The 16,094-nt window shown below is 41.7% G+C and overlaps 1 protein-coding gene across 3 annotated transcripts in view; it reads left to right on the forward strand.

Annotated features, from left to right (window-relative positions):
- Positions 1 to 15,254, forward strand: part of ULK3 (unc-51 like kinase 3) — a 32,117-nt gene extending 16,863 nt beyond the window's left edge. For 2 of the 3 annotated variants that reach the window (XM_083183663.1, XM_083183662.1), the window contains exons 9-16: positions 3,177 to 3,217; positions 3,372 to 3,474; positions 4,149 to 4,213; positions 4,296 to 4,371; positions 10,572 to 10,612; positions 14,446 to 14,487; positions 14,603 to 14,669; positions 15,150 to 15,254. In XM_083183663.1, the coding sequence (XP_083039789.1) occupies positions 3,177 to 3,217; positions 3,372 to 3,474; positions 4,149 to 4,213; positions 4,296 to 4,371; positions 10,572 to 10,612; positions 14,446 to 14,487; positions 14,603 to 14,669; positions 15,150 to 15,166 (452 nt within the window). In that variant the 3' untranslated portion in view covers positions 15,167 to 15,254. The remainder of the gene's footprint in view (positions 1 to 3,176; positions 3,218 to 3,371; positions 3,475 to 4,148; positions 4,214 to 4,295; positions 4,372 to 10,571; positions 10,613 to 14,445; positions 14,488 to 14,602; positions 14,670 to 15,149) is intronic. The other variant, XM_083183664.1, reaches the window with a different exon arrangement.
- Positions 15,255 to 16,094: the final 840 nt, after the last annotated feature.

The raw sequence follows: 16,094 nt of genomic DNA on the forward strand, positions 1-16,094 counted from the left end.
ACTGGGTGTGGTGGGTAGTGTCCCTATTCAGTCGCGTAATAAGAGAAAATCTATACGAGTATGAGTGCAAAAAGGATTTATTTACCATTACAAAAGTGTGGTGATTTATAAAAACAATCTCATTGAAATAACCATGAAAAATCAAAGTAAACCATTGAATGACCATGGATACCCCAGTCAATGAAATGATGGTGGGTAGTACATGGGGTCCCATGATTTTTCATGGTTATTTCAATGAGATTGTTTTTATAAATCACCACACTTTTGTAATTGTAAATAAATCCTTTTTGCAGTTAAATCTATGCCCAATTCAGCTTCCCATTTCTTCTGAGAGTTAGATTTAGTGGAGGGCATCAAGTAGGGTGGCCAATCCTGGGATTCGGCCCCAAAAAGGCCTGGATTTCAATCCCGGGATTGGAGTTTCCAATCCCGGGATTTCGGCATTAGACTGCGCATACGCAGTCTAATGCCAGGCAGCGTCTGAGCACCCGCTCAGACGCTGCCCGACTTCACCCGGCAGAGCATACTGGGCAGTGTGACCTCTCAGCGTGATGAGATCAGAGGTCACGCTGCGCGCAGGCAGGTCATGTCACGCCCGGCAGTATGAAGAAGCCTTGCCACTCGCCCGTCCAACTAACCAGCCAGCAGCAGCATTAGCCACCCATCCCCCAACCCGGCTCCTGGCTCCTGAAGCTGACCGCCCATCTACCCACCCAGCAACCCAGCTGCACCTGCATGTAAGTAAATGCGGGGCAGCCAGGGCGTTTTTCTGTTAGGAAAGCCAATCCCGGGAATCCCGGGATTGAGCATTTTTCAATCCCGAATCCCGGGATTGAAAAAATGCCCGGGGATTGGCTTCCCTAGCATCAAGTCTTGTAGTGACTCATACCAGAAGGAAATGTCACCTTTAGAAATAAATTGCAAAAATCTAGAGAGATCAGCGGATTGGCAGGGTTGCTGTTCTTAGGGATGGAATGCAACTAATGAGAGATCTGGAAATAATGGAAAAGTTTGCTATTCAGGAATTTAATTTTTATTGGTAGACTTGAAAAAGATAGCAGCGTAGGGCCTAACAGTAAGTCTGCTAGCAATGCCACTTCACAAGTGGACCACCGTGTAAGAATTATGTTTGGGATAATAGTTGACAAGGTTTGATGGGAGATGTTAACTAGTGTGCGGGAAGAAAGTGAAAGTCTAGAAGCTAACCTACAGTATCCCAAACCTGTAAGGAGGCCTTCATGGATTGGAGCATAGAAATGGGTGTGGGTCGTAAACATTTAGGGAGCAATAGAGCATCTTTACAAGGGTACACAGGGTGCTTGCGGAGGTCTCGAGGAGAGCCCAGCTAATATTAGAATCTGCCCTAAAATTGTTCTTTAACTGAGCTAGAATAGCTGCTTCGTGGTATAAAGTCAGATCTGGTAGATTTACACCACCTTTGGCCTTAGGGAGAGTCATTTTAGAATGGGATTGTTTAGGGGGATTAGAGGAACAAACATTATTTAGTCATAACCCTAGTGCAGTCTCGCAGAATCTTCTGTGGAGTAACATATGGGATCGTACGGAATAGATAAATCAACTTTGGCAACAGTCATTTTAAAAGCAGCCAGTCAACCTAGCCAGGATATATCAAATGAGAGCCTGGATTTAGTTAAAGCTGTGATGGATGCAATGAGAGGAGGGAAATTTACCTCAGAAACTTTAGACGGGTCGGCAGGAATATTTTTATACCTAGATATTTAATAGCTACAGAGCACCAATTATAGGGATATATTGAGCGGAGAGTCGGGAGGGAGTCAGAGAGATTTATCGAGAGGCCGTGTGTCTTTGTAGTGTTCAGTTTGTAGCATGATGCTGCACTATATTAATTTCAAATCATATGTAGAGAGGGAAGAGTCTCCGCAGGATTTGTGACAAGAAGGAGGACATCGTCTGCGAATAAACATAATTTGTGGACTGAAGCACCAATCTTCAGGCCTGGGAGTCGGTCAGTATTACGTATTTTCGCAGCTAGAGGCTCAATAGCTAGCACGTAAATCAGGGGAGAAAGGGGACAGCCTTGTCTTGTACAATTAGATATAAGAAAATGAGTCAGATAATTTTGATGATTTTTTTCAAAAGACATTGGAATTAAAAAAACAACAACACAGAAACAGCAGAGTGCTGACAGCCTTCAAGCATTTACCTAATTTCTGTTACCATACTCTTCAGCATCTCAGTCACAATCAGTAACAAACTGTTGCTACAGCTTTGGAGCCTCCACACCTCAATCTCATCCCCATAAGTATGTATGTATACAGTAATAAAGGAAAGAGACTGAAGCCTTTTCCACAAAGTTACCCAGCTGCCTCCTCTTGATTCCCTCTAACACTAGGCCAACCCACAGCCCATTTTTCATCTACTTTAGATTAAGGGTCATGCCACCTTTATGGGAGGGAAAGCTATCTCTCAGTACCCTTAAACTGCTAATATTTTAGTTTTAGAAAAAGTATTTGTGTGACCTCAGTGGAGGACACTACTACTTTTAAAGCCATACTCATTCAAAGGGGTAGATTTATCAAGCCGTGTAAAAAGATAAAGTGGAGCAGTTGCCCAAAGAAACCAATCAGATTCACGTATCTTCAGTAGCTGTTTGGTTGATTTAGGCAACTTCTTCATTTAGTGACTGATTCCCTAAATGGGGCAGTAGCAAGGGAACACCCAGCATTTTATGAGTGTTCCCCTGGGAAAGCAGGTAGGTTGATGCCTGCTCGGGATGGGCTGCTGATGTCACATGGCGCCAGCACCCGCCTCCTTTTGGAGCAATAAATAGAAGTCAATTTAGACTAGCTTTCATTACCGAAGGGATATAAGAGACCATCAAATGATTTATCTTCCCTGCGGCCTAGCAAACAGGTCTGAATTAGGCCCTTAATGTCTTCAAGGTTTAATAAATAGTTGTAAGAGGGACTGGAAATTCATCTGTCAGATGGGAGTACACAGAGGGCTTCTATTCTCAAATTAGGGTGTCCATGGTAAAACTGCTTCAAGATTACACCTTTCCTGAAACGTTAGCATTTATAGTCCTAAATCACTATATTTTATTCCTAAATTATTTATGTTTTTACTTGTTTATGTATAGATGTTTGCCCACAGTAAAACATTTATCTGCAGCGTTTGCTCTATGTTTCTTTTAGATGAGACCGATGTCTCCCGCAAAGAAGCCATACGTTCAAAGGTTAGTATTGATCATGCAAGGCGCAGTGTTATGTTTTCTGGTCCTTCGGCTGAATCTATCAATCATACAGCAGGTTTTTTATCGTCAACATTAGTTTGATTTCCATGTTTTTTTTATTTCATTTTAGTGATTTTGCTCTCGACCATTCCTACAGGTTCGTCAGTACATATCCAGAGCTGAGGAGCTGAAAGTACTGGTGTCCTCTAGTAACAAGACTCTGCTGCTGCAAGACATGTCCTCTCGGGAACTCTTGAGGGGTGAGTTCCAGCTCCTTCTGTAATGGATATTGTTTACCTTATCTCTAGATAGACCATTTTTGTGCTTTTAAATACTGCTCCTACTTTGTTGTGTCCATATGCAATGCAATATTGTTGTTGTTCTTCTATAGACTTTGGACTGTTAAGGTGCCCACAGACGCATCAATCCCGGCGTGCGTTCTGTGCTTAACTAGCACACATCGCATCGTATGCCTTGTGCATGCGATGCGATAAAAAGCTAGTACAAAAAGTATGTGCAGCACATACTTTTTGTACTGTGCGATGAGGTGCCGCGGGAGCGCGCACCCCATCGCATAACATCGCACCGCCGGGATCGGTGCGTGTGTGGGTTCCTTTAAGGAGGTGTATCAAAACTTCTAAATACAGTAGGTGGAGCATTATTGCTAAAAGTTCTGTGTGTCTTTTATATTAAATACCATATGGCTACTTTTTGTATTAAGTCTATTTTATGACCACACTCATCTTTCTCACGTGTTTTACAATTACTGTAATCACAGTATGTTAGACCGATTCCCTGATAGCAATGTAGGAGCTTATGGAGCAAGTGCGGAGAGATCTGTGCATTATTTTCAATGCTAGGAAATCTCATGTTATGTTTCCCTTTCTTCTATGTATCCCAAATACTAATCCATTCAATTTGGCACTTTATCTAGAAATGTCCCAGGACAAACCACGTCTGTTTGCTGCTTTGGATGTGGCCTCAGCTGCCGTTATGAAGGTATGACGCCATTCAGGAAGTTATAATGACATTTCTCTGTGAACCTTCATTGTAACTCCTTCCTTCATCTCTACTTTTGAAGGATGACGAGGGCATGGCAGCGGACGCCTTGGACCTTTACCAGCAGAGTCTTGGGGAACTAATACTAATGTTATCAGGTCAGTGAAAATCTTTTGTATATTGTTATGATGAAATTCCTGTACATGCTGATAAATGGAATCCGGTTTATAGGGCTACAGTGTCTAGGTTGGCAGTCAATAATAGGTCAACACATGAAAATGATCGACATGAGTTTTTCATGATTTTTTTTTTAAATATGATGCCACAACCTTGGCACACTTATCTTTGGGCCGTTTAGCCCATTCCTCTTTGCAGAACCTCTGAAGCTCCATCAGGTTGGATGGGAAGCATCAGTGCACAGCCATTTTCAAATCTCTCCAGAGTTATTCAATCGGATTCAAGTCTGGGCTCTGGGTGGCCCACTTAAGGACATTCACAGAGTTGTCCTGAAGCCACTTCTTTGATATCTTGGCTTAGGGTCATTGTCTTGCTGAAAGATGACCTGTCACCCCGAATGAGGTCAAGAGCACTCTGGAGCAGGTTTTCATCCAGGATGTCTCTGTACATTGCTGCATTCATCTTTCCCTCTTTCCTGACTAGTCTCCCAGTTCCTGCCACTGAAAAACATCCCCGCAACATGCTGCTGCCACCACCATGCTTCACTACAGAGATGGTATTGGCCTTGTAATGAGCGGTGGCTTGTTTCCTTCAAACATGACGCCTGACATTCACGCCACATAATTCAATCAGTTTTTTTTCATTAGATTAGAGAATTATGTTTCTCATGGTCTGAGAGTCCTTCAGGTGCATTTTGGCAAACTCCAGACGGGCCACCATGTGGCTTCCGCCTAGCCACACTATCAGACTGACCTGATTGGTGGATTGCTGCAGAGATGGTTGTCCTTCTGAAAAGTTCTCCTCTCTCCACAGAGGAATGCTGTAGTTTTGTCAGACATACCATTGTGTTCTTGGTCACCTCCCTGACTAGGGTCCTTCTCCCCTGATCGCTCAGTTTATAGACGTCCGGCCAGCTAGCTCTAGGAAGATTCCTGGTGGTTATGAACTACTTCCATTTACAGATGATGGAAGCCACGTTCAAAGTAGCAGATATATTGCTGTACCCTTCCCCAGATGTGTGCCTCAAGACAATCCTGTCTCGGCTGTCTACAGACAATTTTTTTGACTTCATGCTTGGTTAAAGTGCGAGATCTTATATAGGTTTGTGTGCCTTTCCAAATCATGTTCAATCAACTGAATTTACCACATGTGGGCTCCAGTTAAGCCGTAGGAACATCAAGGATGATCAGTGGAAATTTTGCGCTTCATGGCAAAGGCAGTGAATACTTATGTACATGTTATTTCATAGTTTTTTTTTTGTAATACATTTGCAAAATTCTCTCCCCAAATTTTTTTTCGCATTGTCATTGGGTATTGTGTGTAGCATTTTGAGAATAAATATTAATTTATTCCATTATGGAATAAGGCTGTAACGTAACGTGTTAAAAGTGAAGCGCTGTGAATACTTTCTGGATGCACTGTATGTTGCCAAAGAACCTATGAATATTAACATGTAATTTGAGGCAGGAAACTTATTAAACACTTTTAAGTTACTCTTTTATATTGTATTTCTTTACTGTCATGAAAATAGAACATTAGACCATTTACTATTCATAAAAACTAGCGTAAACCAGAGCTCCAATGGGTGTTCATGTCAACACCAAAAGGGCAACATGCACTAGGTCAATTGTGATAAATGGTTGACAAAAGCAAAGATTTTTTAATCAACACCTCAGCATGTGGATCCCCAATTAGTGTAGCACGTACCCTTGCCTGACTTGCTTCACTCTCCATGCTTTTACCATTCCCAAATGGGGTCCACATGGATGGTAAAGCATGATAAAGATATGTTGACCTTTTTATCAATGTCAACCTGGCGCATGTAGACCATTTGTCAATGTCGACCTAGTGCATGTAAACTTGATTCCTGAAAGGAACAGAGGACTGCGCTAATAGATGAAATTTCCTCTCTTGAGTAAATACACATGCTCAAAACAATGGAGACTGTTTTAGTTTTAAATGCAATATTTTGCAATTTATTTTATAAATATAATGATAAATAAAAACAAAAAATAGGTGGCCACCTATAGCAAATAGTGCACTAATACATCACATCAACATACACATTCAAAATTTAAATAAATGAATAAAATGCAATACTTTGAGTACTAATTTAAGCCACAAGACTTCCAATATGGTATATAGGATTCCAGACTTTATATATCCTTAGAAATAGAGGGGGCCGGCTTTTGCTCGCTGTAATGCCAAATGTCAGTAATCACAAATAGAAAGTCTTTTTTTAAGGGAATTGATATCTCACCAAAGGACAGTTTTTTGTTGGGTGTATATAATAATTGTGTGCGTTTAGCACATGGATCTCACCCATATTGGCCCTGGTTGGCGGTGGACTACTAGAGGGCGAAACGCGTTAGAAATTTGGACCCAGCTATCTACCAAAAGCTTCACTAAGGCCGAGACTGCAGATATCCCGTGGACATCACTCCACCATCCACACCATCCAATATCCACTACACGGCACTTTCCAATCTAAGCTGTCACAGCCGCTGCCCAAGCCGCTTCAATTTTGAGAACGCCGGGAGGAGGAGGAGATACGGCAGGTGTGAGTGCAAGGCACACAGCCGTCAGCGTCTGACCTCCAGCCAGCAGCAGCAGGGGTGAGAGTCCCGCCAGCCGCTTCCATCGCACGGACAGACGCTGATCCCCTCCCAGCGGGACACTCCATTAAACCACCGCCATCCAGGACCAATACGGGTGAGATCCATGTGCTAAACGCACACAATTATTATATACACCCAACAAATGACTGTCCTTTGATGAGATATCAATTCCCTTAAAAATAGACTTTCTATTTGTGATTACTGACATTTGGCATTACAGCGAGCAAAAGCCGGCCCCCTCTATTTCTAAGGATATATAAAGTCTGGAATCCTATACAGGTTGAGTATCCCGTATCCAAAATGCTCGGGACCAGGAGAATTTTGGATAACGGATTATTCCGTATTTCGGAATATTTTAATATTTCAATGATGTATTTTGAAGTATCTTGCATTTATGCTGTATAAACACATAATATACACACAAATATATTTTATTACCACATAAAATACACACAAACATATTTTAATTGTTCAAAAAACAAGGTTTCAAAACGTGAAACAAAATGTGTGTACTATCTCAGCACTGAATTTGAAAGCCAAGCAATCATTGTCTTGCACATATATAGTGCCAGTTACATATCATGTCCCCAGTGATGTTGTTACATATGTCCCCAGTGAGTTTTTAGCAAAAAAAAATTTTTTTTTTCACTTTCTGGAATGTCCGTATTTCGGAATAATTCGGATAACGGATATTCGGATACGGGATACTCGACCTGTATACCATATTGGAAGTCTTGTGGCTTAAATTAGTTCTCAAAGTATTGCATTTTATTCATTTATTAAAATTTTGAATGTGTATGTTGATGTTATGTATTAGTGCACTATTTGCTATAGGTGGCCGCCTATTTTTTGTTTTTATTTATAAAATAAAGTGCAAAATATTGCATTTAAAACTAAAACAGTCTCCATTGTTTTGAGCATGTGTATTTACTCATGGTGTAAGAGAGGAAATTTCATCTATTAGCGCAGTCCTCTGTTCCTTTCAGGAATCAAGTATTCTTTCTGTGTATACCCAAAGCCAGGTCCACAAACCTGACCTATGAGGAAACACAGTCTACTTGTACAGACACAAGTCAAATGTTTCTAGTATACTTTGGAAAAAATATTTTACTCTTTGGTCTATTAGCACCCAATCAACATCTGTTCTTCAGAGGTTATATGGTAGTGCATGTAAACATTTCGTCAATGTTGATTCCGTTCATGTTGGCCTTTTCAGTTTCAACTTAGTGTGTGGGCCTATTGATTCTGTCTAGACATTGCGGTCGATCTTATTAGCCGTGGATGATTCACGAGTGTGAATCATCTCGGCACCAGACAAACTTAAAGCGGACGGAATTTGCCTATAAGTGCTCCTGCACCATAGCGTTGTGAACAATTTTAAGCGAATTCGGGCCTGCGAACGGTGCAAGATCGTTTTAAACTGTGTGCTGTTGCTGGCATTGGAACGGCACCCGATTGGCACCTCGCACCATTAGCAAATAATAGGATCGACCCCACTCTCTGTGAGCCATCTGGATACTGCTCTAATGTGGTGAAAACACGATGAATCTATTTTTGTATTAGATTTTGCTTAAATAAGCAAATCTCGATTCGATCCCGATGCACGGCCCTGCGGCATTGAAATTGAATAATAAAACAGACTGTGCATACAAGACTATATAGTACAGACCTGTAATATATAGTCTAAATTATTACTCCGATTCTGAAAAAACAGAATTCTGATCCAAGCTCTCTCTCAAACTACCGTCCCATTTCTCAACTTCCATGCACCTCCAAACTACTTGAAAGACTTGCTTATACTCGCCTCACACACTTTCTGAACTCGCACAACTTAATGGACCCGCATCAGTCAGGCTTTCGTGCCCAACATTCCACAGAGACAGCACTGACTAAAGTTGTGAATGATCTGGTCACTGCTAAGTCTAAAGGCCACTACTCACTCCTAATTCTTCTAGATCTCTCTGCTGCTTTTGACACTGTTGACCACACACTTCTCATACAAACACTACAATCCATAGGTCTTAAAGACACAGCCCTCTCTTGGTTCTCATCCTACCTCTCTAACCGCTCCTTTAGTGTTCGTTTCTCTGATTCTACCTCCTCTTCGCAACCTCTTTCAGTTGGAGTACCTCAGGGTTCAGTTTTAGGTCCCCTGCTTTTCTCAATCTATACCTCATCTCTTGGCAAACTAATCAGCTCCTTTGGATTTCAGTATCATCTGTATGCGGATGATACTCAGCTCTACCTATCCTCCCCGGACCTGTCCCCATCTGTATTGAGCCGTGTCTCTGAATGCCTTTCTGCTGTTTCAACCTGGATGTCATCTCGCCACCTCAAACTTAATATCTCAAAAACAGAATTAATTATATTTCCGCCAATAAATAGTAGTTACCAACCTGATATCTCTATCGCTGTTGAGAAGATGACAATCACTCCTACCTCTCAAGCTCGCTGCCTAGGTGTTATCCTTGACTCAGAACTTTCCTTTGTACCCCACATTCAATCTGTCTCAAAATCATGCCACATGCACCTAAAAAACATATTTAAAATTCGCCCTTACCTTACACAAGACACTGCAAAAACTCTAATCCATGCTCTCATCATCTCACGCATTGATTATTGCAATAGTCTACTTATTGGCCTTCCCCAATACAGACTCTCACCACTACAGTCCATTATGAATGCAGCTGCAAGGCTAATCTTCCTAGCCAGACGTTCATCGTCTGCAAAGCTACTCTGTCAGTCACTTCATTGGTTACCTGTATTCTACCGTATTCAATACAAAATTCTTTTACTTACACACAAAGCCATAAACCCAAACTACACCAACATACATATCTTCTCTTATCTCAAAATATCATCCAACACGACCTCTACGCTCCTCCCAAGATCTGCGTCTCTCATCCACACTCATTACCCGCTCCCATTCCCGACTGCAGGACTTTCTTCGGGCTGCACCCACTCTGTGGAATGCCCTCCCAAGCACAATAAGACTCTCCTCCAGTCTCCAAACCTATAAGCGTTCCCTGAAGACTCATCTCTTCAGGCAAGCTTATCAAATTCCAGAACCAGTCATAGAACCTTGCATTCTGGTGGAATCGATGCAATAAAGAATACAGTATCTATCCTTATGTATCAATGCCTATTTCCCTATAGATTGTAAGCTTGCGAGCAGGGCCCTCCTACATTTTGACTGTCTGTAAATACCCTGTTTTGTTGTATCACTGTCTGCTATTGTAAAGCGCAACGGAATATGCTGCGCTATATAAGAAACTGTTAATAAATAAATAAATAAATAAATGTGTACATGACACTGTGCGATTCAATTCCAATAGAATGGGGCTTAAATAGAAAGTGCATTGTGCAGTGTGTGCTCCCCTTAACTGTACCAATGTTTATAGATTTAAAACCGTTTCCAAACAAACTGCAAATACTGCATTCAGTTTTGGCTCTGTTACAATGACTTTTTATGATCTACAGTTTTTATGTTGATTATTTTTTAATACTGTTTATACTTACTGCATATCACTTGAGTTTTTATATTTTATTTTGGCCTTTTGCAGCAGAACAAACTGGAAGGAGACGGGAATTATTGCATGCTGAAGTAAGTACAGATTCTTGAAAAATAGAGCGGAGCTGGGATGACATGTAAATCAAAAATACTTATTATTTTTTATTATTATTTTGTTTATTTCAGCAGTAGAACTGAAGGTCTCCATGGACGAGACTTGTACAAATCTAATAACTGAAAAGATAGTGTTATCATATCATCTCTCAAACCACCCTCTCCTACCCACACCCACCACACACACACGTACTTGCCCAGAGGACAGTCCCTGCACTTCCCCACATGATTCTTAAAGCCCTATCCTCATATTAAAACAAAATAGGAGCATCATCACCAGCCACCTCGCGTTTCAGATACCAAGACATAGGCCCGTAATGCGGCCAGCAAGGGGATTAAACGTTGGGGACCGCCGAAAACAAGCATCCCTCGCCCTTGACCCGCATGCCGGCTGCTCACCCTATTCTACGTTCTGGGGGATAGCGAGGATTCCCCCAAACAACGAGGCTTGCGGCTAATGCAGGGAGCCTGCTGCATTTAGTCGCAAACCTCGCTGTTTTAGTGGCCGCGCACGCCGTTTTCCCGTCGCTGCAAAAACCTAGTGACGGGGCAACGGCGTGTGCAGGGGGTCAGTTGAATACTGACCATGCGAGCTGTGACAGCGAGCAGTTAGCACTGCTCGCTGTCACAGCTCTCAAAAAATCATTAAATATGCCCCATTGTGTGTGTGTACAGCTTTCCCACCAATCCAAAATATAAAATCTTTCCACCTTAGATATCATATCTGTATCCAACTCATTCGATAGATAAAAAGGTTTTCCTCTAAGATCGATAGGGCAGGCATGACTGAATAAAGCACGGCCTTATAAGATGCAAGATACCCATTTTAAATATATAGAGTATTTTAACCTCAACAATTAATTAACCCCTTGAGTGGTGGGTTTTGCTGGGGCAGGACAAACCTACCAGTTCAGGTTTGTCCTGCCCCAGCAAAACCCACCACAGTGCGTAGGGCTGTCCCCCTCATCTCTGCTCCAGCGATCGTACACCAGAGCTCTGGGGCCCTGGCGCTGTTTACAACAAGTGGTAGGACTCGGGCGCCCAACTCTCGAGGGCCCCCCCCCAACCCGCACAAACATCCCAAGCCTGCCACCTGCTCACTGCAACTATTGGCGTTGATGGCAGCTGCAGCATACGATCACTGGAGCGGAGGGGCGAGGGCTAACGACAGGAGGGGAGGGGGGAGCGAACACTGGGGGGGGGGGAGCCCCGGAGAGGTGATGCGCCAGTGGTTAACCATCCTACTTTTGTCTACCACTGTTTTCTATGAAGTACAGTATAGTCTCCCTTATTCAAAAGGAAACATCAATCCAATTTAATTTGAACAAAGTTCCCTAGCATATTACAATTAGCTGAAACCTCCTACATCTTTAGCATAATGCATTGATGGGTTCTGATGCTTGTAAAAAGTTGGTATCTTGTTCAGATGAACTTTGACTGACACTGCTTCATAAGATGTATTGCAATGAGAATGTATTGTCACTCACACTCTGGGGCAGATTTATTAAGCTCGGTTAAGTGATAAAGTCTCTGTTTTTTATCACCGGCCAATCAGATCCTACCTGTAATTTTTCAAACCAAGCCTGTAACTTCACCGTTAGGAGCTGATTGGCCGGTGATTAAAAACCAGACACGTTATCACTTCACCGAGCTTAATAAATATGCCCCTCTGTAAGCACTGTACCCCTAACATAATTTGTATACAGTGAGGTGAATAAGAGCATAATAAATAAACAAGGGGAGGCCAAAAAAAACTCCCACATTTTAAACATTAACAAAACAAGCCAGGGTAAATGTGACCCAAAAGTTAAAACCTAATCTAAAAGTGCATGGAATACAGTTTTTATTTTCAATTGGTTTTGAACACATCATTGTCCTGATGGTGGCCTACATTCATGTTACATAATTATAGTAGACCTTTCGTCAGGCCATTTCCAGCATTATCGCTGCAGTTTCTTTGTGAAGATCACTCTGACTATGTTAACAAGTAGAATTTTTGTTACTGGGCAGAAAACAATCCTAATCAGTTTCATAAAAGTCCTCTACACAGCCAATTGGGCCAATCGACAACTGAGGTCAACAAACACTGATCAAGAACCGTTAGTACCCACCATGGCCCTAACTGTGCTGAGCTTATATATTCTTTCCGTGTTTGCGTGGGTTTACTCCGGGTACTCCAGTTTCCTCCCACAATCCAAAAATATACTGGTAGGTCAATTGGCTTCCAGCAAAATGAACCCTAGAATGTCTGTGTGTGCGTGTATGGAATATAGATTGTAAGCTCCACTGGGGCAGGGACTGATGTGAGTGTTCAACTATACTCTGTAAAGCGCTGCGGAATATGTATGCGCTATATAAGAAACTGTTAATAAATAAAATAATAAATAAATTAGTGAACTGAAGGCTGCTGTATGCCATATCAAATTTAGAACAAGCTGTATTCCATGTACTTTTAGATTATGTACTAAAATGTCAAGTGACATTTACCATGCCTTTTGTTAACCTAAAATGCTTTGTTTGCCTCATCCTGGATTTAAATTAGTTTTAACACTTCAAATATTGTAGATTTTTTTAAATGTGCTATTTAAGAGGTTGGATTGTTCCCAATATCTTGTTCTACATATGACCTAAATTCATTATTATTGCAGGTCCTGACCAGTGTATTGGTTCTTCTAGTTTGGGTCTTTTTAACAAAAAATGTCGCTTAGTCGCAGTGTGATGCATTTTCAGGCAAAAGAAAAAAAGTCACACGGACCTCTCAGCTCACTTGTGCCTGGCATGTCGCATCACACGGCATATTGTGGCAGAGTGTAATACTGTAGAGCACATCTGTATGTCCTCTAGTGTAAAGTAATGTAAGACCACACAGGAACATAGAAGACATGTGGCGGCAGGCTTTCCAACTCCACAATGTGTATAATTCTGATTACCAGTAAGACGATTGAAATTAATATTAGTGGTCTTTTACTTACATTTGATATTAGATCAATATAATATTGAGTGTAAATCAGGGTTGCTGACTTTTTAAATCTCTCTGGGAGAAGCTCGGAGAGGAGACTTTCAGCTGGAGTTCGGGGGTGGGGCTTGAGTGTGATGTCATTAAGCCCCGCCCCATGATGGAAAATAACCCGATTTGTTGATTGCATTTGAGGGGGCGGGGCTAAAATTACACAATTCTGACACTTTAGCCCCGCCCCCTCATCGTAGATGGGCTAATCTGGTTATTTAAACGGCGCGGGCAGGGGTGAGGTAGCCGGGAACAGGGGGGGAGCGGGGGTCCCCCAGAAACCGGGAGGGTTTCCCACTTTTCCGGGAGGCCGATTTTCCGCCATTCCGGGAGGGTAGGCAACCCTGGTGTAAATATTGTAGATAATTTTTTTTTTTGTTTTTTAAAGTGGATACAAATTATCCATGATTAGGTGTGATGTGTTTGTTTTTCAGGGAACATTCTGGATCTGCAGATTTCTCCTTTCCAGATTTAGGGCCTTATTTTGGTTCATTCTTTCTGACAAAATCCTTCTTAGATGGGCAAAACCATGTGCACTGCAGGTGGGGCAGATGTTACTTGTGCAGAGAGAATTAGATTTGGATGGGGTTTTACTTCAAAGTGAGATCTATATTGCAGTGTAAAAATAAAGCAGTCAGTATTTTCCCTGCACAGAAACAAAATTACTCACCCAAATCGAATTCTCTCTGCACATGTTACATCTGCCCCCCTGCAGTGCACATGGTTTTGTCCATCTAAGAAGGATTTTGTCAGAAAGAATGAACCAAAATAAGGCCCTTAATGTAGATCTGCTTCTGTTCTGCAGGTTCAGACACTAATGAAACGGGCAGAGTTTCTAAAGGAGCAGGTAAGAGGAACACCACATAACAATAGAAAGAGTAAACGCATTAGTGACAGGTCAGGGAGTAGGTGTGACAGCAGGTGTGCCAAGTCAGGTGACTTCTTCTGTTTCCTTTCCTCAGATGAAAACTTCTGACTGGAAATGTGAATCTCTGGGGCAGGAAATTCTGTCGGAGTCTGTGCGAAGTTGTAAGTTCACTAAATTACCATATAACACTTTTTATGAATAATTCACTTTGCAGGCTGCCTGCATTTACTGATCTGTTTCATTTCACAAGTCCAAGGTAAGGTGGATCAGACACCTAGCAGCTGGGATGCCTCAGTACTTTGTGCTACTTAATCTGTCTCTTTAGGAGAGATTCCTGTGAAATCACCAGATGCAAATGTAGGAAAATGATATTGGAATAAGAAATATTGGGGTAGATGTATTAAGCCTGGTGAAGAGTTAAAGTGGAAGGATATAAGGCACCAGCCAATCAACTCCTAACTGTCATATTTCAAACAGCTGATTGGCTGGTGGGTTATCTCCTTCCACTTTATCTCCAGTTTATCTCTTTGCCAGGCTTAATACATTTGCCTCAGTGTGCTTGGGGTTATATGTAAAGGTGTGTGTGTGTGTGTGTTTTGGAGTACTTTCCTTTCTAATATTTCCTTTACTTTCTCTTTCAGCGTGCACTCTGCAGTGACCTAGGAAATTCTAGCAAGATGAAATTATTGTGTGTGTTGTTTTGTCTTAGTGATACTGTGTATTCATTAAATTATTTTTTACTCTGATGCAACATGTTTGTTATATTCTAACAGTTCACCTAATCTTAAGTGGGAATTTTTCTAATGCTTATGCATGGTTATCCTATTCATCGCACTAGCATTTTACATACGGTACAGTTCGAGTCTCCACTGAAAGCTGGAACCTTGCCACTGTTGAGATTAGGGAACCCCATGATGACCATGACCACCACAATCCTTAAGGGCCACTGTAATGCAGACTATAAAATGTTAGGTCTGTTGATCTCTAGCGTATGGAGGGAATGTTTCTCAACGATATCAGTTACATCTAAAATAACCCTAAGTAAATTAATATCCTTCAACATTCAGGGGCTTTAACACATTAACTAATAGATTATTATTATTTTTTTAATTGCTTATCATCTGACCCGGGGACACTGCTAGCTGATGCTGGATTAAGTGGGTTGGTCCATATTAGGCACCAAAACAGTGGTTTCCAAAACTGTGTGCTTAGGCACCCTGGGATGCCTCAGGACACTTGCAGGGGTGCCCTGGGTTGGTGGTCCAAGACCATTTCATATTTATGGTCAATGTCATTGGCAAAAACAGGGCTGGTGGCTGCTAATCATAAAATACGTGGGCTAAAAGAAGCAAATCCACACAATTAAACCTACATGAGCGTCGATGAGCGGTGAGCACTGAAGAGCAACTGGGTGGACGGCTTTCCATAGCAAAAATCACCCAGTGTGTATGCACCTTAAGATTTGGGTGAGGTTTGTTCAAACTGAAATCTAAATTGCAGTGTAAAAAAGAAGTAATGCTGTCTAACATTTGTAGGCTACAAGCAAATGCAGCCAGTATTTATCCTGCAGAGAAACGATTTGAATG

The sequence above is a fragment of the Crinia signifera genome, chromosome 4 (assembly GCF_055691185.1).
Source record: "Crinia signifera chromosome 4, ASM5569118v1, whole genome shotgun sequence".
Classification (NCBI taxonomy): Eukaryota; Metazoa; Chordata; class Amphibia; order Anura; family Myobatrachidae; genus Crinia; species Crinia signifera.